We start from the raw sequence: 13,256 nt of genomic DNA, 5'->3' as shown, positions 1-13,256 counted from the left end.
CGCGGGGAAGGTCGGGGTCAACAGGAAAGAAGGTGTGGAGACCGGGAAGAAGGCAACAAACTGAGGAAGGAGGAGGAAAAATAAAGGAGAGGGGAAAAAATAAACCAACTGCATTGGCCGGGAATCGAACCCGGGCCTCCCGCGTGGCAGGCGAGAATTCTACCACTGAACCACCAATGCTGCTGCTGAAAGCATGCTTGCCGGCCGCGGGCTTCTGCCTGGGCAGGAGCCTCTGCACTGGCCACGTCTAACATTTCCTATATTCATATCAGCAAAACAAAACAACAAAAAAAAAGAGTTTTACAAACCTTTATGGGGCAGTAAATGACCTCTCAAACTGTCATGACAGTTTAAAAGCAGAGAGAGTTTAAAACAGTTTAAGACAGCTTAACCTGTCATGACAGTTTAAACCAGGACCTCTGGATTGTGTAGAAAATTAGCATATAATGTAGATTTTTTTTTCTCAATAGATCTTTTCTATTTTTAAAAGACAGACTGCACTTCTGCAGAACAGTAACTAATGTGGGCAGGGGACTCGGTACAAAAAATGACACACGGGGCAAAACGTGATGAAAATATGCTTGGTTTCTGAAAATTAACTATCTTTAAACACAGTGAGTGGAAATTTGTATTTTAGAGGTCCTTCCAACCCAAATTTCTAGGTGTGTGCACACAGAACACTGAAGCTGATAAGAGTAGCTTTCCTCTAGCCGTCTCTGAAAGCACGTTGAACACATATCAGGCTCCCCAATGTTACAACTTCCTCTTTTCATATATGTGCTATTACATATTGCAAGAACTCTTTTCACTCTTGAGAAAACTGAACTCAGAAAATTCACCAAAAAGCAGAAAATTCACCACCCAGTCTTCCCTCCAGAGTCAAGTCAGAGGCACCCGCAGCCTGGCACATTGCTCTGCTCCGGAGTGTTCCTCACGTGGCTCTCTAAAGGATAGGACCCATCTGCCATGGTTCAAGGGCAGTCTTCAAAGAAAGGAGAGTGGGAGACACAGGGCACTGAGGTAGACCAGTGTGATAGATGCCTAAGGGGTGGACAAAGTATAAAAACCAAAGGTTTTGGACAAACTTTTTGGGTTGCAGATGCTCCAAAAGTATCAGACACCGATGCTTCACATACACAGATTGAGGCACAGATGGAAATGAATTCACATTCCAGAATCACCTTTCGAGAACTCCCCAGGGAAAAGAGCCAGGGGAAAGGTCTTCATGCTGTGGACTGAAAGTCACTGGTGTGAATCAGTGGATAGGATGTGATGGATGCGGTCCTTTTTCATGTCAGGATTAACTAACCTTGTAGTTGGGCCAAAACTAGCACAGCAAATGCTCTCTAACTTCACTGCCATGCTTCAAAATCTGCCTGTGAAACTGCTTAGACACCTGCTCCCAGTTAGGCTAAAGGGAAGAGAAGAATGGGAAGGGCATCAGCTTTCTTTCAAGAATACACTTCCAGGCTAAAAGTACTAATCCATGTCTTCCCCTCATCATTCTCCTTAGATATAGGTTCAAAATCAAAGTAATTATTTTGCTTTTCTTTGGCATCTCCTCTCTATCTCACTGCCCTGAATCCAGTTTATCATCTACATTTTCAGTATTTCTCCAACAGTTTCATTCCCGACCTTTGCTGATATAACTTTTAGAATCCATAACGCTTTCATATCCCTTCCCAGGCGCTGGGAAGAATAAGCACAATACACATGCCTCTCTAAATGGCCTTTGATTTTTTTTTTTCCATTAGAGACATATTTTCCCTATGGAAACATACACCCTGCTGCAAATTTCACAAGGACAGAGCAGCCAGAAATCCACTGACATCATGCAAGGCAGAAGGGGAATGTCTAGGAGAGATCATTATCCATACATACAACTTGTCAGGAGAGGTGGGGTGATTAGCTGAGTTGACTTTGTTTTTAACTGTTGCACTTAGATGTTAGACAGTTATGCTACACCATCCATAGGGAATGCAGACATAGGTTTTCTAAATGTGCTTAGCATGTCAACATTTTAAGCATTGGCTTGTGATTGTAACCACTAAGGCTGGTGAGAGAGGGGCCTCGGTATTAACTATTGAAAGCAGGGGGCCTAGTAATTGCTATTGAAAGCAGATCTGCATGGTATTTGTATTCTTTGTCATGAAAGATGTTTACTGTATTCAGCGTTTTGCTGATCACCCTATAGTGTCTTTTTTTTCTTTTACATTCAAAATTCATTAAACAAAGTTTTTTTTTTAACAAAAAATGTCAGCACTGCTTCACACCGGTCTAGCTGACAGTGCATTCGACTAGCACTTTCATTCTATAGTGTATTTTCTCTTTTTCTAAACCAAAATGACAATTAAAGAAGGTTTTTAAAGACAACGCAGTGCAGCAGTTTATGCCATCTTCTTTCTTTATCAAATTCAATTTTTACAGTTAGTCCTACTGTGAATAGTGTATTTCTAGAAATCACTACAGTGTTCCTTCAGGGATGAACTCCACACATATTACTATCTTCCAACAAAAGGCACTCTAGGAGAAATAGGGAGGATGTGACCTTAATTACAAAGCAAATATCAATAACATTCGAATCGCTGAGGACATTAAGATATATTTGATTAAAACCCTTGGTGCGCCATTTGCTCCCTGTCTTGTAGTACATCAGCTTTCTTTGCAACAGCATTTAGCAGTAACGAAGCTGCCCTTGGACTCAGACAGCTAAAATTGCTAAACTCTAACTCTAACTAAACCCCTGTGAGGGGGATGCGCTGCAGGCTCTGACATTGTGCCCAGAATGAAAAATAAAGGGAATGTATCATGCTCTTCCATCACAGTTTCCTTGGTATTTAGCCGTGGGCAGGGTTTTTAGAGAGGATAAACTCTCTACCTCATCAAGCAAATAAAAGACTGAAAGAATAAGATAGGAAATGGCAATGGAAAAACATCTGAAGCAGAATAGAGAAGATAGCAGTGCTGAGAATCCATTGCAGGGTGCATTAGAAGGCCTGTTTTGCAGTGGTGTTTCACTGTTTTTACAAAAAAGTTCAGCTCTTCACTACTTAAAGAGTACCAAGCCTCTTTAAGAAATTGTATTTCATCTAGAAATGGAAGAAGAGAGAACTACTAAATCTCCTAGATACAAACTAGGACAGGAATTAAGATGCTACAAGCAAAATCATCCCTATAAAATGTGTTAAATGCACAGTGATACTGCTGACAGATGCCACATGAAAGTATACATCCATTACTGTGTATAATATCAGGCACAGATTTTTAAAAATAAAATAATCTGTATAGCTCACAAAAGGCTTCTTGCTTTCTTAACCATATTTGGAGTGAAGGGATTGCTTATGAAAAGTAACACAGCAGAAATTCAAGCAAATTCTCCCTCCTGAATATACATAAGGCTGGAGATTTGTGTCCCAATCCTATCCCATTGTATCCAGTGGGAACAAGTCCAAAATCTAGGATATATGATCACAAACTACTTCAAATGAAGTGACTGCATTACAAATCTTTGGCTATAGCACTTGGGATCCCTCCCTTTCCCCCTTTCTTAGTTGGTGGAAGTTCTGTTAACTCTCTTCAGACAGAAAAACTTGCACAGACTGTCTCCCAGCCTTGAGCCTATATCACAAGCATCATGATGTAAAGATGCTTTCTGTATACGATCCATTCTGACTATAAATGAAGTGCTTACTACTTTTCCGACACATCAGTAACCTTCTGTTAAAGCCCAAAATAAGGACAAGGTTACTCCTAAAGCACGAATGAGACACAAAAAGTAGTATAAATGAGCAGGTTAAGAACAGGATAGCAAAATGATCAAACATTGTTTCCTAGTGTAGACATCCAAGTGAAAACAGGAGCAGATAGATAGCAAAAAAAAAAAAAAAAAAAAAAAAAAAAAAAAAAAAAAAAAAAAAAAAAAAAAAAAAAAAAAAAAGAGGAAAAAGAGGAGGGAATCTTGATTATGTTCTCTAAGCTCCATTGAAAGACCACGCAGATTTAAAAATATTGTACTGTAGTAGCAGCCTTACTAAGTCAAAACTGAGAGCGATCTGGTTTCTGTGGAGTGGTGGGAGTAAAGACCTCCTGTGTCCGGGTTGCTGATGAGATTCTGGTGCTGAGGAACAGCTTCGGGAGCTATTCTTCATGTGGCTGCCCTGTGTTTTAAACCAGTTCTTTCCATGCAGGATTTTTAGAGTTTGATAGGTTCAGTATATGGGCTACTTGCCAGGGCTGCATGGCACTAAACTCAGCAACCCCATCTTAGGCTCTGTGCCCACTGCAGCACTGGCACTTCAAGCGGCACAAAAGCCATCGCAGTGGCTGCCTGGGGGAAGTTTGAGAGGGACCCCGTGCAAGGAGACAACAGCGAATCCCCAAAGCTGGACCTGCAGCATCAAAGTGAGGTGAAAGTCTCAGCCTCGCAGGAAAAGAGCAATTAATTCTCATCAGTTTTATTCTTGTGTGTTTGCAGGAGGGCAGCGGTGTGCTCAAAGCATTGATGATCCACCCAACATACCAAGTACACACTCAAATTAGAGAAGGATGCTGGAATGAAACAACTCCTTCAGTGCAAGGTCACGGCAACGGTTCCTAGAAGAGGAGTTGGGAGAAAAGGAGTTTCCTCCAACTGTTCCTAGAAAAGGAGTTTGTTGCTGAAACCACACAGATGCCACCTTGGCTATGCAGAAACGGTGCTTTAAGTTAGCCTAAGAGCAGCTTGCTCCCAAGCAAAATGATAGAACCTCTCCCATCCCTGCATCTTACTACAACTCTGCCTCAGAGGCAACTTTTCTCCCCGATTTGCTTATTATGCCTTAGTCAAACGGGAGCCAGGGCTGGGTGGAAGGGAGCTGAGGGGACCAGAGTGGGGCTGTCCCTGGGGACACTCCACCCCGGTGGGGCGGGACGAGTTGCCCGAGGCCCTTTAAAAGCCCGGGCTGCAGAGCTGGGGAGCAGGGAGCAACCAGCCGGGGCTGCACTGTGGAGCCGGTGAGCGGGACCGGGCAGGCAGCAGGGCTGGGCAGGCAGCGGAGCTTTTCCCTCCCGCTGTCCTCAGCCTGGAGCTCTTGGCAGCTCGCAGGGGCTCGGGGCACCAGCGGGGACCCCGGGGCTGTGCCAGGGGACACAGCTGAGCCTTTGCTCTTCCACAGGTTGCACGAGTTGCAGAGATTTCTACACACGCAAGCAAAACGTCGTCCGAAATGGCAACCGAGGTGAGGGCGAGCTGTGCTTCTCCTACTTACTGTTCTTGTCTCTGGGGTGCGCTGACAAATGAAGGCTGAACTTAGTTAGAATCCCAGCAGTGCAAGGTACCCTATCAACAGGGCGCCTTTTTTTCCCCTACCTGATTTGTTTTCCTGGGGTTTTGATTAGAGGAGGGGAAAAAAACTGCTGCAATATTTCGATAACCCACCTCTATATCTGCTGAAAACCCATTGGAGTTAAGATATACTTAAATGCTTCTAGCACTAGCCTTAAACTTCCCATTGCCAGTGCTGTTCTTCCCTGAGGACTCTCTTCCCAGCGAGGATCGGCAAAACTTTGCTTTCCTGACTCTAATTTTCAGCTCCTATTGATAAAGGCGCCTTAAGAAAGATTGCAAAACTCCTCATGGGAGATCCTCATGGGTTGTCCTCTCAGACTCGGTGGTTCACCAGGGATCAGCAAAGATGTGGAGACAGTGCCTAGAGAAAGGGTTTCTGAAGTTATTCTACAGCGCTCTGATCAAAGCCTGGCACTGACTAGCTTGCAACTTGCCCTGGGCAGTTTTCCGCTGTCCATGGTATTGCAATGCAGGCCTTGGGAGTCCTAAAGAAAACTGCATGAAAACCCCTCTTGGGGTGTCTTAGTTCTATTTTTTTTCTTGAATATTTCTAATTCTGAAAGATATTCAAATGTTCCCATTTTGCAGTCTGCACCTTATCCATGCGTGAACATGGCTTCTGTGTTAGTACTTCAGCTTAAGATCTTTTCAGGAGAATATATAGGAAAACATTTTTAACTTGACTTTTAACTTGATTATTTTCAGGGTGATAAACATCTAGGAGGAAAATTAACTGGAAGCATGGATCCCATCTTGGAGATTCTCACCTCCTCCATTGCCATTGACCAGAGGCTGGCTGACGTTGATATCCAGGCGAGCGTGGCTTATGCCAAAGCCTTGGAGAAGGCCAGCATCCTCACTAAACCTGAGCTGGAGAAGATCCTGAGTGGCCTGGAAAAGGTAGTTATGTCCTTGGCACACTGTCCTGTCTCCTCTGGCCCAGCTGCAATTCCCACATGACCATCCCTGAAGCCCTGCTGCCTTGGAGGGATGCACTATGACCTTCCCTACCACCCTCTTCACACTGACCATCCCCTCACAATTCTTTCCCTTTGAATTACGAATGGTCTTTATGAGATGGCACCTGGGACTACATTGTCTCTGGCAGCCTGAGCTACTAACACTCAATGCCTAGAATTGTATAGGGGTGAAGAGCAGGCAGCAGCTAAGCACTTATTAAAAATATCCATTTTTATGATCAGCACAGATCAGCAGAGCTCGCGTGAGACTTCGGCCTACGCTGCCAACGCGATGGCAGAAGTTGCTCTTTAGGATGGGTACCTACACCACCACATGCAGCAGGGGATAAATAGAGGCTGACGGGTGTTTCTGCTGGTGTTTGTTTGCAGATCTCTGAGGAGGTGTCTAAGGGAGTCCTGGTGGTGAACAAAAGTGATGAGGATATCCAAACTACCATCGAACGCAGACTTAAGGTTTGGGTCCTTTATTCTCCCCTTCCTCCTACTCTGCACCCAACTCTGCCTGATATTAAACACATGTGTTTCTATCCTATGATAAAATATCTCAACACCTTGTGGCACTGGCACAAAGTAAGTGTCTCCAAGATGCCTTTTGTGGAAGAGATGTTCCACAAGCGTAGAACCCACCTATGTCCTGTCCCAGAAGAGAGTCCATGGCAACTTACAGGGTCCTAGAGCTTGGTCCTTCCAGGCAGGATGGGTCTGCTCTCCTGGGGAGCCTCATGCTTAAGCTTCAGATGCACTGATAGCAATCCCTCTGGTCCACAGGAGCTGATTGGAGATGTTGCTGGAAAGCTGAGCATCGGAAGAAGCAGAAATGAACAGGTAGGCATAGAGCTGATCTTCTCTATTACTCAATTCAAATGACCACTAATCAGAATGGGCTTTTGGCTGTCTTCCTGGAGAGCAAGACATACTGACTTTCATAGTGAGTTTGTCATAGTGACAAAAGACACAGTTGATATGAGGGGAGACGACCCTCATTTGATGACCCTCAGGCCCTCTGTCGAACGTGGCCACAAGGTATGTCCCATTCCGCACTGGCTGAGACTGGCTGATCTCCTCCAGGTTGTGACTGACTTGAAACTCTTAATGAAGAGCTCCATCTCTGTGGTGTCCACTCACCTGCTGCAGCTCATTAAGACCCTGGTGGAACGTGCTGCCATGTAAGTCCTCCCCAGCACCATAACCTCAGCCCTTCTTGGAACACGAGACTTGCAGGTCGCTCTTTGCCAGGCACAGACAGGGGCAACTACAAGGTCTTTGTCTCTTTTCCCCTGCAGAGAAATTGATGTTATCCTCCCTGGCTACACTCACCTGCAAAAAGCTCAGCCCATCAGATGGAGCCAGTTCTTGCTCAGGTAACTGTCTCTGAGTCTCGGCTGTAGCACCTTCTGTTCCCACCTTCTAAGCTGCAGCTGCAGTGGCCCTTGGTCGACACCTCCTCATTCTGACCCCACAGTCAGGTGCTTGGGGAGGAAAGGGCCTTCAGATGCTTCATCTCTCGTGCTCTTTCCTAGCCACGCTGTTGCACTGACCCGTGACTCTGAGCGCCTGGGAGAGATCAAGAAGAGGGTCAATATCTTGCCTTTGGGAAGGTAAGCTCTGCGTTCCCCCCGCGATGCCCACTGCAGAGAGACCACTCAGGATGTCCGCGTCACCTCTGTCCCTTTCTTCCTCGCAGCGGTGCTCTGGCTGGAAACCCACTGGACATTGACAGAGAGCTGCTGCGCAGCGGTAAGTGTCTCCCGACGACTGCGGGTCCAGCCCTAGTGTCTCGGAGGCAGGGACACAGGGACACATTCCCCGCACACCAGCTGGACAGGCACTGTTCAACCCCAGCACAGGGCTGCCGGGTAATAAAGGCAGCCTCTGCAGGACCTTGTCTTGGAGCCAGATCCTTCTTTCCGAAGGACTTGCAAGGTGGGAGCACAGACACAACCACCTCAAGCGCAGCCTGGGGCAGGTAACAAAAGCCCCAGCTCAGTAAAACACTTGGGAGGTGTCTGTGTCCCCCGGGCTACTCCAGGACTTACCTGCCCGCTGTCCAAAGCAGCTGCGGTCGAGCTCCAGCCCTGCCAAGGCTGAACCCCTCTGCCCATCTCTTTCCTTGCAGAGCTGGACTGTGCTTCCATCACCCTGAACAGCATGGATGCCATCAGCGACAGGGACTCTGTGGGTGAGCACAGCTCTAGTACTACTTCCTCCTTCATTTAATAGCCGTTCTTCTAAGAGCTAGCCTGTTATCCTGATTTAATAAGGGACTGAAATGCCTCAGTAGGAAGAAAATAAATAGACAAATGTTTAAGACCCACTCAGAGCTAATTGTGTTGTCAGTAAGCAAATGTGCTTATAATGTACTGACTTCTCTCTTCTGCAGTTGAATTACTCTTTGTTGCCACCCTGCTGATGACCCACCTTAGCAAGCTGGCTGAAGATCTCATCATCTACAGTACCAGCGAGTTCGGCCTTGTGACCCTCTCTGATGCCCTCACGTAGGTTTCTGGGTTTCTAGGCAGATTCTTTTTATGAATAGGTCTCCTGAAAGGTCCCCATTCCTCTTCAGTGACTCTCTGTTAGCCATTCCAGTAACTTCCTAGAATCTGTACTCAAGGGACACTCCTCCCCAGTACCTGCTGGCAGGATCAGGCTGCAGAGCAGCAGGCAGAGAGAGCTCCTCTGCTTTGAAGCTAGAGAAGCTTCCTATTTTCTTCCTCTTTGGGACACAGCTAAGGGCAGGACTTTGCGGGAGGTCCATACAAGACTAAGATTTAATGCTCACCTTTGTTTTCAGCACTGGCAGCATCCTGATGCCTCAGAAGAAGAACCCTATAAGCCTGGAACTGATCCGCAGCAAGACTGGACGTGTGCTTGGCCGGGTGAGTCTGCTGAAGGAAGATGTGGAATGGGGGAATAGCTCAGACTGGGGCTAGTACAGTTTCCATGATGGATTAGATGAGATCCCTTTCCTCCCGCTAAAAGCATCCCAGGAAAACTGCACTGCTTCCATCCCCATATCTTAGCAGCATCCTGTAGGTGAGGAATTAGCACCCTTCATCTTCAAGGCTCCGCGTAGAGAAATGTGCCAGTCTTATCTCTGAATCTCTGCTGGGGAAACGTGCATCTCTTCCTATAGCTAAGTGCCATTCCTGCTCTTCCCTGCAGCTTGTCTCCATTATCATGGTTCTCAAAGGACTTCCAAGCACCTTCAGCAAGGATCTGCAGGTAAAACAGATGATTGCTCTCAGTGCATTTTTCTGAAAAGACACAACTGTCCCCTTAGCTGCAAGCAGTTCTTGCCACTGGCTTTCCCTGCTGCAGCCCTGGGGAACCCCTCAGGTGTCTGCACTGCTCTGCTGGCCTCGCTGCTCAGGCTGCCGGGCTTTCCACCTGCTCCTGTTTGACTTACTGCAACCCCTCTCCATCCATGTTATCACACAGGAGGACAAGGAGGCTGTCATTGATGTGGTGGACACCCTGACTGCTGTGATCCAGCTTGCCACTGCAGTCATTTCTACCCTCCAGGTAAGGCTTTGACCTCTCAGGGGCTGCTCAGCTGCTCAGATCCACTCTGCTCTGGGGTCATATGGGGCTGAGGGCCCAGATGAAAAGCCCTCACTGTGACAGCAGTGTGTCCCAGGCAGGAGCTGACTGTGATGTGTCCTTCTGACCCTTCTCTCTGCAGATCAACAAGGAGAACATGGAGAAGGCTTTGACCCCTGAAATTCTGTCCAGTGACCTGGCTCTCTACTTGGTTCGTAAAGGAGTAAGTATCACGGGGAGACTCTGAGCTTGGTTTCTTTAGACCCACAATACTGCTCAGTGAGGGCCTGAGATGAGGCCTTCTGTTCTGTCCCCAGGTGAGGATCAGTCTGGGTCAACAAACACGAAAGCTGGAAACATATTCTTTACATGTATCCCATGTAGTGGAACTGCTGCCAGGTGGACTTGATAGTAATTTACAGGTGGAGTTCTACCTCCTAGTGCCTTCCCTTTTCACACACGAAAACTCGGAGTCAGACAGACTGCATTGCTCTAACCCAAAAGCAAAATAACCAACCAACCCCCCCAAAAAAAAAGAAAAGAGAGAGCACGTGTCCATCTCTGAGTCTGCTCTCCAGCTACCTGCTCACTGACCGTTGTCTCTGCTGCGTCTTGCAGATGCCACTGAGACAAGCCAGCACTGCCGTCATAAAAGCTGTCCACCTTGCTGAGACTAAGGGCATCACCATCAACAATCTCACCCTGGAGGACCTGAAGAGCATCAGGTTTGTCTCTTTGCTTTTTGCCATAGTATGTGGCAGCAAAGAGCACCCATCACTCTCTACTCACTCCTCTTCTCTTTGCCTTCCCAGCCCTCTGTTTGCCAGCGACGTGTCCCAGGTCTTCAGCATTGTCAACAGCGTGGAGCAGAACACGGCTGCGGGAGGTACCGCCAAGAGCAGCGTGACCACCCAGATTGAGCAGCTGAGGGAGCTGCTGAAGAAGCTGAAGGAACAAGCTTAGAGTGTGGGGAGATATCCCGTGTATGCAGCTTTGTGCTTATCCCACTGGTCTGGAGTTAATAAACACCGTGGTGCATTGTAGTTCACTCAAACTCCTGGCTTGCGTATTTCTTCTAGGGGCAATATTGAGCTGGGCCTCTTCAGCCCTGAGAAGCTGGGGAAAGGTTCATTGGCACAAAATGTTTGGGGTGCTCTCCTCTCTGGCAAGGGAGCTCCTTTAGAGGGCATCTGGGGGAGCTGGTAGCTGGAGAGCAGCAAGAGTCTGTCCACACCAAGAGACCTGCAAACGTATCTGGAGGTGGATGCAGCACAAACCTGGCTCCAGCAGTGTCACAAGGTGCTTGGGAAAGTCTGTGCGCATGCACAGAGCAAGACTCCCAGCACCACATCTCCCAGACATGCCACAAGCCCAGTCAGGCTGCTTCCCTTCTGCAAAGAGGGACTAAGTGGCCAAAGGAAGCCTCCTCACCAGCCAGCACTGAAACTTGCTTAGTCTGAGGCAGGATTTGGCCACAAGGGGATCCCAGCCCATCACAAAACCACTCATTGCTCTGACTTATCTCAAAGTAAAGGGATTGCTTGGTCCTTGTCCAACTTCTGTCCTCTGCATGTCTCAGGTTTGCTCTCCCTCTACGCTAGCTGAGGACATAGCACTTGCCAACAGGCCTGGCTTGCCTGGCTGCCTCTAACGAATCATTTACCACCTTCTCCCCTCTCCTTACAAAAATAAAATCAGAAAAAAAATCCTAGGGAACGCCTTACTTGAGAAATGAAGCGGCAGAAACCTGCTGCTTTTCTTACAAAAATAATAATTATAGAATGCGTGAAACATCACCCCTCTCTTACTGCTCTGCTCTCATTTCTGGATGAAATTAAACTGTTCCTTGATTTAAAAGGCAGAGAAGGAATTGTCTATAGGGAAAATGGGACATTTTCACTAACCAGCAGCCCAGCTTGGCCTTAGCACTAGAGCCCTGCAGGCCTTTGTGCGGCCTCTCTGGGCCTCCATGTGCACGTGGACCGGGGAGCCCTGGGGGCTTTTGTGCGGCCTCCCCAGGCCTCTGCGAACGTGGCTCTGGGAGCCCTGCGGGCTTTCGTGTGACCTCAGCAGGGCTCCTGGATCCACATGTGCATGGAGGCCCAGGGAGGCCGCAGAAAAGTCCCCAGGGCTCCAGGGGCCACATGTCCATGGAGGCCCAGGGAGGCCGCACGAAAGCCCACAGGGCCTCCAGGGCCAGCTGTGCACGGAGGCCTGGAGAGGCTGCATGAAAGATCGCAGGGTCCTGGGGCCAGGTATGCACGGAGGCCCGCGAAGGCTGCATTTGCTCGCAGGGCCTCCGGGACACGCTGTGCAGGGAGGCCAGGAGAGGGCGCAGGAAAGCCCACAGGGCCCTGCTGCGCATGGAGGCCCGGAGAGGCCCCATCTTCTCCCTCCCTCCCTCCCTTCCTCCCTTCCTTCCTTCCTTCCTTCCTTCCTTCCTTCCTTCCTTCCTTCCTTCCTTCCTTCCTTCCTCCTCCCTCCCTCCTTCCCTCCTTCCCCAGGCTATTCTGCAGCTCTGGGCTGGGCTTTCCCCACTCTTTTCACCCATTTAACTCCTGCTTGGCCCCAGGGTGAAGCCCTAGCTCCAGCCAGGCTATGAGCCTGTCACCTTTTCACAATCCTCTTTTCTTCAGCCAGTAGCTGGGAAAATTTTGGCTAGGCACGAACACCCACAGCTTTACTGTAGCCCTTCGTGGCTTTGATCCCCTGCCTTCCTCACATTTAATTATTATTGCTCATGTATTTCCACTGCACTCCTCTGAGCTTCCAGATGCACTGACAGGCACTCAAACACGTGGTATTTGAGGGGTTTTGGTCAATTAATCAGTTGGAGGATCTGCTGCCTGGTTGCAGTGATCTGTGCCCAGCCTGGGCAGATGCCCCACATTTTTGAAGTTCCCACTTGCTTTTCTTTCCCTCTCTTCCCTGCCTTGTATATCCAGCGCCAAGCTAATACACTCCTGAGAGTGACCTGTCCTCTCCCCAGAGCTTACAGCAGGTCACCTCCATGGGGAGAGAGGTTCTTAAAAAAAATATTATGCCATGTAGTATCACTGCCAGGAACTGCGTATCACACTGCACTCCTTACTCACATACTTACTTTGGTGGGTAAAAAAAAATGTAGTCCACAAAAACAGCACTAAATTCTTAATAAACCACGTGTTTCTCTAAATATTTTTTCCTAAGTCGGGGTATTGCCCAAGCATGGTACTAAGGAATTGTTCTCAGCATTTAATTCAGCAGCATGAAAACACTGCAAGTGTTTTTATTTAGGCTACAGTAATCTCCTGGGAGTCCAGGAGTTAAAAACTGTTTGGAAGTTAAGTTGCTCTAAGGGAAATAAAAGAGGCTTCCATGGCTTTAGTTCCTAAACTCCTGTTTGGAAATGCACTGTATCTGTCCTA

General features: G+C 47.8%; 1 protein-coding gene and 1 non-coding gene across 3 annotated transcripts; one reads left to right on the top strand and one right to left on the bottom strand.

The window, feature by feature from the left end:
• Positions 1-109: 109 nt before the first annotated feature.
• On the bottom strand, positions 110-180 carry TRNAG-GCC. The gene has a single exon. It is a non-coding gene; the product is annotated as a tRNA-Gly (tRNA).
• Positions 181-5,204: 5,024 nt separating this feature from the next.
• Positions 5,205-10,835, top strand: LOC112954572 (delta-1 crystallin-like). 2 transcript variants are annotated; one of them, XM_026047771.1, is made up of 16 exons: positions 5,205-5,216; positions 6,032-6,226; positions 6,676-6,759; positions 7,075-7,131; positions 7,375-7,472; positions 7,590-7,667; positions 7,827-7,904; positions 7,991-8,043; positions 8,423-8,485; positions 8,687-8,801; positions 9,101-9,185; positions 9,472-9,531; positions 9,748-9,831; positions 9,992-10,072; positions 10,468-10,574; positions 10,662-10,835. In XM_026047771.1, the coding sequence occupies exons 1-16, from the start codon at positions 5,205-5,207 to the stop codon at positions 10,810-10,812; spliced, it is 1,401 nt and encodes a 466-aa protein (XP_025903556.1). In that variant the 3' UTR covers positions 10,813-10,835. The 2 variants fall into 2 exon arrangements, with proteins under 2 accessions (XP_025903556.1, XP_025903555.1); XM_026047770.1 differs by having other exon boundaries at positions 5,205-5,222.
• Positions 10,836-13,256: the final 2,421 nt, after the last annotated feature.

This window comes from Nothoprocta perdicaria, unplaced genomic scaffold, assembly GCF_003342845.1.
Source record: "Nothoprocta perdicaria isolate Ctin4 unplaced genomic scaffold, notPer1 scaffold_50, whole genome shotgun sequence".
Taxonomy (NCBI): domain Eukaryota; kingdom Metazoa; phylum Chordata; class Aves; order Tinamiformes; family Tinamidae; genus Nothoprocta; species Nothoprocta perdicaria.
The sequence above is the reverse complement of the archived record's forward strand: the minus strand, read 5'-3'. Positions and strand labels throughout refer to the sequence as shown.